Source organism: Pleurodeles waltl, chromosome 2_1 (genome assembly GCF_031143425.1).
Source record: "Pleurodeles waltl isolate 20211129_DDA chromosome 2_1, aPleWal1.hap1.20221129, whole genome shotgun sequence".
Taxonomy (NCBI): Eukaryota; Metazoa; Chordata; class Amphibia; order Caudata; family Salamandridae; genus Pleurodeles; species Pleurodeles waltl.
In genome coordinates this window covers 277,826,357-277,832,356 of record NC_090438.1, presented here as the reverse complement: position 1 = coordinate 277,832,356, position 6,000 = coordinate 277,826,357, and the positions used below count along the sequence as shown (strand labels likewise).

General features: G+C 42.3%; 1 protein-coding gene across 1 annotated transcript in view; it reads left to right on the top strand.

Annotated features, from left to right (window-relative positions):
* Positions 1-4,481: 4,481 nt before the first annotated feature.
* The window catches only part of CD40LG (CD40 ligand), a 228,914-nt gene continuing 227,395 nt past the window's right edge, over positions 4,482-6,000 (top strand). The window contains exon 1 of the mRNA XM_069212448.1: positions 4,482-4,788. Within this exon, the coding sequence (XP_069068549.1) occupies positions 4,633-4,788 (156 nt within the window). The 5' untranslated portion in view covers positions 4,482-4,632. The remainder of the gene's footprint in view (positions 4,789-6,000) is intronic.

Here is a 6,000-nt window from a genome sequence, read left to right as displayed (position 1 = left end):
TTCTCGTCTTCTATTTAACCAAGTTTATAACCAATATTTGACTTCAATTCCACAAAACTTTAACCAATAGGTAACTTTAATTGCACAAAATTTGTAATCAATAGGTGACTTTAATTCCCGGAATACTCTTCACCTGCCTTTCCCTTTCCAATCGAGTCCCACGGACTGCGTCCAATCCGTGCGCGACCCGTCTCACCCACCAACCTATCCCAGCGCGGCTCTTAGTGACGTCACACTCACACACACTGCGGCTGACAAAGCCTCGCGGCTAGTCCTCCTTCACTCACCTCCTCTCGTAACAACTTTTTGCATAAATTGCGAGCTACCAAAAAATAAAACAGATCTGTCGGTTTACTACAGGAAAGGTAACACAATCGCTTCAGGACCTTAGGGACTTTTCACCAACCTCGACCACTATTCGATCTCTTTCACCAGCCTCGGCCGCTATTCGGTCTTTCTCAGTCCCCACATTCGCAAGCAAATCTGACCCGCAGACCTACTCTCAACTTGTCAATGATCTGGTCTAGTGCACTTAGAATCTTGTCAAAGCCCGAAGTCGAAGTTTCTTTCACTCCCTAACACACGTACCCGACTCGTTGACCACGCCCGATCAACCTACTAAACCGCCCAGACCACAACATGGATCAACATACTCCGGAGTCTCTTGACCTCGCAGGGCCCGTCTCAACAACAACAACCATGTGGACCTTTTTATGCACAAAGCGCCACACGCACATGAAGTTCGACGACTTCCCTACTCTCACACTCGGAGCCGCACCTCCGTTACTCTATGAAGTTCGACGACTTCACTACTTCTACACTCGGAGTCGCACCTCCGCTATCCTTAAAAAGAAAACCCTCGCAACCTTTTCACACATCCTGTGGCAATAAGCTGTGCAAGCGCAAAACCCTAACTTCACTCATACCATCACTAGTACCGCCAACGCTGGTTCCACACCTCCGTTCCTTCCATTCGCAAGCTCCGAGATCCCGGGAAAGTCGCGGTGGACCTAGCCCATCATCATTTTGTCAATCGTTTTATCCAAGAAAAATCTAATTCAACCTTTCGAATGGGGTCTCAAAAATGCGTAACCGTTAATTCAACACCATGTACTTCAATAGTACAGGGTCCCAAAAGACGAAACCATCCTCTGCTACCATCTACTGATAGAGCGGAACGTGGTAACAAATTTACCTACGTTTGGACGCTCTTTAGGCCGATGAATCTTTTGACTTAGTGGGAACTCTCTGTACTCTTAATCGATCAATCTCATCAAAATCAATAATCAATAACGAACATAAGCAACACCTTGAACAACATAACACTTAACAATTAATCCAGAATACATTTCGGCGAACCCTGACCTTTCAGTCAGGAATAACCACACCAGTTTATTGCGAAGTTAGTGAATTTATTTCCCTATATTAACAAAGCTAGCACAATGTAAATGTGTCTCAACACCAAATGATAAACATATATGAACATTAATAGCTGTCCATAACGTCGAAACAAGTGTAATCTATGAAGCATTTGAATCACAAGGCATTCGATAATGGCAATGCAAAGCACTAATACGATAATCTGTAATGAACTAATTGCGTACATTTAGTCAGCATAACAAGATCTCAAATTGCATCGTGCAACATGTGGAATCCTCGTCTAACCTCAAATTAGCATCAGCATGTGGGACTTCATGCAAAAAAAATTTAGCAACATTAATTTCGAAAAACTCCTAACTAGGGCTCTTACCAAAATCAGCAGTTGGTTACCTAAAAGGAACACAATGCAATTTTACAATTTCCTTTCATATTTACCAATTACGATCAGCATACAAGGAAGTCTTCGTCTCACAGGTACCGTTCTTCGGTCATCATGGGTACCGTTACTCGATCAGCATGGGACGGGACAAAGGGGCAGGGGTGAACGGGGCAAATGCCTCACGGCGGCAAGGTAAACTATTACTTCATGCAAAGGGATCAAATCAAAGTTACAGTCTCTAGGGCAAGAATCATTTAAAGTCTCTTTCTCTCGATTAGAGAAAGCATCAAAGTATCTCAAAATGGCGTCGCAGCGAAGTGGGCCACAATAGCTACGAAGTCAAAATGGCAGGATGTCCGATGACAGTGAGAGCGTTCCTCTCGTGCACCTGGGTTTTATAGACAACAGTTCAAGTCCTGTAGGGTCTCCATTGGAGGGTTCATAGGTTAGCTTCAAATTGACCAATCAAAAACGACAGTTCTCAAGCTTTTACTTAAGCATACATTATCCTTGGAGATGGGTACGCAAATCGCAACATTGTCTCCTAATTAGCTTACTCTCAGAGCCTCCATTGTCCGCACCTGCAAGTCGACCTTGAATTAAAGAGAAAATATGCCAGGCTGGCACCAACTTTAAGATAAGCAAGTGAACAGTTTCTGTGGAAAAGTACAGCTTCAAGCAAGAATACACGTTTATTAGCACAGTGGAAAAATACGAGCGTCTAAACCGTGAGACCAGGCAACTAGGCCAAAGCCTCCGCTAAAGTAATGCTAAGCTAAAGCATTTCAAACAAGCAAATCGTAGCACACGTTTATGATTATGTCGGATTAGTGCAATTCTAATTCACCACGTTATATAAAGCACGCGTATAAATGATGGCAAACTACTCTGAGGGCACATTTTGTCCCCGTACAATCTTTTATTAGTTCGATTAATATCACACATGATTATTTCAGCCCTACGTTTAAGCGTTAATAAATCAAAACCTTCATTTTCTGCTTCATCAGTACCCCTTTTCTTATGTTATTCCTCCGTCCAGATGAAAAATCATTATGACCTGTTGCCAATGTGTAATTCACGAAGTATTTGTAATGCGGGGTGGGGTGTAATTGCATCTTGTTACTTGGCCACTTGTGATCACCTCTTAGGGCTATTCAGAAGTACAAACATATGCTGTCTTACCCACCTGAACTACAGAAACTCCCACTACCAAAATATCACATCTCCCACCCCCAGAAGACTCGGAACTCTGTGGCCAGGCTTGTAAGGATAACAGGTACCCTGAGGTTCGTTCCCCCTTAATACTCAGGTGATCTTCACAAACCTCTGCCTCAATGTCATCCGTGGAAAAAGGTCAAGCCACATCAGTGAATGAATAACATTTTACAACCCTAGTAGGTACATTCTCTGGCGCCCTATATTTGGCAGCCTAAGGAGTTTCGCTATGGAATGCCTTTCCTATGAGCATCCGCAGTAAGGCTAATCACTTCTCATTTAAAAGGAAACTCGAAACCCACCTGTTACAAACCCTTAGGACCTCATTTACAAGACCGTAGTGGCACACTATGCCACTGGAGCATCATTTTTTTTTACTCTCCTGTGGAGCAGTGCCAGCCCATATTTACAAGGCCATTACGTGGCTTTGCATGGCCTTGTAAATATGGACCCCTCGCTCGCATAACACTGTGTGAAAGAAGCGTTCCATAGGTGTTGCTTGGGGTGTTCCCATGCCCATGGAACCCAAAGGAATCTGATGCAGTCCCAGACTTACAAGTCTGGGACTGCATCAGATTCCTACACCACCTCAGGGGTGACGTAAGAATGACGCAATGGGGAGAAATAGCTTTATTTATTATTATTATGCAGTACACATAGAAAGCAGAGAGCACCTCTTGTGATTGCTTATGTGCAGGAAGGTGTCCCTTCCTGCACAGAAACAATCATCCCTGCAATGCATGCATCCTTGAACCATGGTGCAAGGGTGCCTGCGTTGGTGCTAGGCGGTAATTTGTGCAACAGCGCAGGGGGAGAGGACAGAAATGTTTTGTATTTTCTAGATACAGTGCATTTCTGCCCCTTCCCTTTGGCACAGGGCAGCACATCAAGGCAATTGCTGCGCCGCCTTCCGCCATGGGCCTCGTAAATAAGGCCCTTAGTGTCTTGCGGCCATTGAATTAGCATAGCTGTTCTACAAGGTCAAATCAAAGGGCATAACACAGGCCCCTGAGCCACTTGGGGTGGAGGGGTCAACCTTTAAGGAGCCCCCCAACCCTTCACTGGCCCCGTTCACTGGCCCCGTTCAGGCCAAGTGAATCCGGGGTCCCTCATCACTCATCATTCAAATGACCACTTTTTCTGTAATAACTCTAAATAAAACAGAAACATATAATAACAGATTTCCATCCCCGTTCCATCTATTTAAAGTTACTGACAGGCTATTAACACTTAACTTTCTACGTTACCATTCATTATCACAGTATGAAAAGTTTGTATTTTGCATTGACTTTTATCATTCAGGCACCCCTGTGTAATCACATTTGTGCTCAGACTACCTTCAACCTCCTTTTACCAACCCCTGTACACTCTTTAGCATACAAATTTTGCCCATTTAAAAAAAAAAATGACAGAAAAAGGAAACTAACCATAAAACAGTGATGGAAGGTGATAACATACAAAAAACATGTGCGATTTTAGTGGTAAGCCATGACAACGAGAAAACTTTCTCACTAGAGGTACATTTTCCAGGAAGTGTGGGTTGCTGCACGGGTGCGCTTCTTTACTTTCCTGAATTGTGCCGTAGCCTGACAGACCTAATGGTGCTTTTACACAGCACACCGAGAGCTCAGAAGACGTCCTCTGCAGGTTAAGGAAGAATGAACGATCCTTACCAGCCAACTGCGCCCAAACAAATCAGTACAGGATCGCCAGCGGCAATGAAACCCCTCACCTTCTTGCTAATCACCTTCCTCACAGCACAACTGATTGGCACAATACTTTACGGGATCTATCTTCAGATGAAGTTGGATAAGGTAAAACTATCATTTGATGTGTTTGCTAGAGCTCCCTTACCTCTTGACTTGCAATTGGATATTACCGGCGTCAGGACAACTTAAATCAGCTCTACCAGGTTTGGTTGGGGCTTTTTTCAAGGGCAGATACATTTTAAGTATAAATTAGTTTCGAAAGTCTAGTATGTTAGTGTGAAACCGGACAATTGGTGAGGTGAATTCTGTAGAATAAAAAATATGTAACAATGCCAAAATGTATATCTCCAAATGTTAATATAAGTTGTATTCTGAAAGGGAACACGGGATCACACTGCGAACAATGTAACAATATAAGATCTGTTTTTTTTAAGAAACTAAGAGATGTGAGGAATGATTTTGAATTAATAGCCTTAAACCATTGAAGGCATCAGTGCACATATTGATCGTGTATTACTAGTGCTTATTACAAGTGAACGTTTATATAATGCAGCCTTAACAAGACACTAACTGCACATGTGATTTTCTACACAGGAAAGGCAAACAAGATTATTGTGTTCTTACAGCAACATGTAGGCAGTGGCTAATTAATAATATTAAAGACCAAAGTTTCTACAAATACTTAACTAGAGGAAGGCACTCTTAGGTCACTAACTGAATCTGGACCAGGTACGATTTCGACCAACACTCACACCACGTGATGACCATGTATGGTGGCTATTTTAAAAGATTGGATCTTGGTGGTCAACTGTCTTTCTCAGGATTCTATGATAATCATCATCAAATGGCAAAGTAGGCAGTGTTCAAATTGGGGGCATAAATCCAGTATCGTCTTTCCTACTTTAAGGAAGCCTTCAAGGAAAATATTAGATTCGTGCAGGGAGCTTAGGAAGAGTGTACTTGGTCTTGGACCCTTTGGTGAACTTCATTTTTTCAGTGCTTTTAGACCAGTAGCTATATTTATACAATCCTCACGTACAAATGCAAAAGGTAACATTTCTCATTAAGAAATCATCCACACACGCATTGCGGTGTGTACCACAAGTGTGCATCATTTTTCACATAAGAATTTTTACTGACTCCAACTTTCATCTACTATTTTAGTTATCCTTTCTGTTTTAAAAATACGTTTTTAGACATCTAATTTCAAAATTTTCAATTCTTTAAATATTTGGCACATCTCAAAAAGGAAGTGAGAAAACTGGAGGTAAGTCGATTGATGTACTTGAATATCTTAATAAAATGTGCAGATATGGT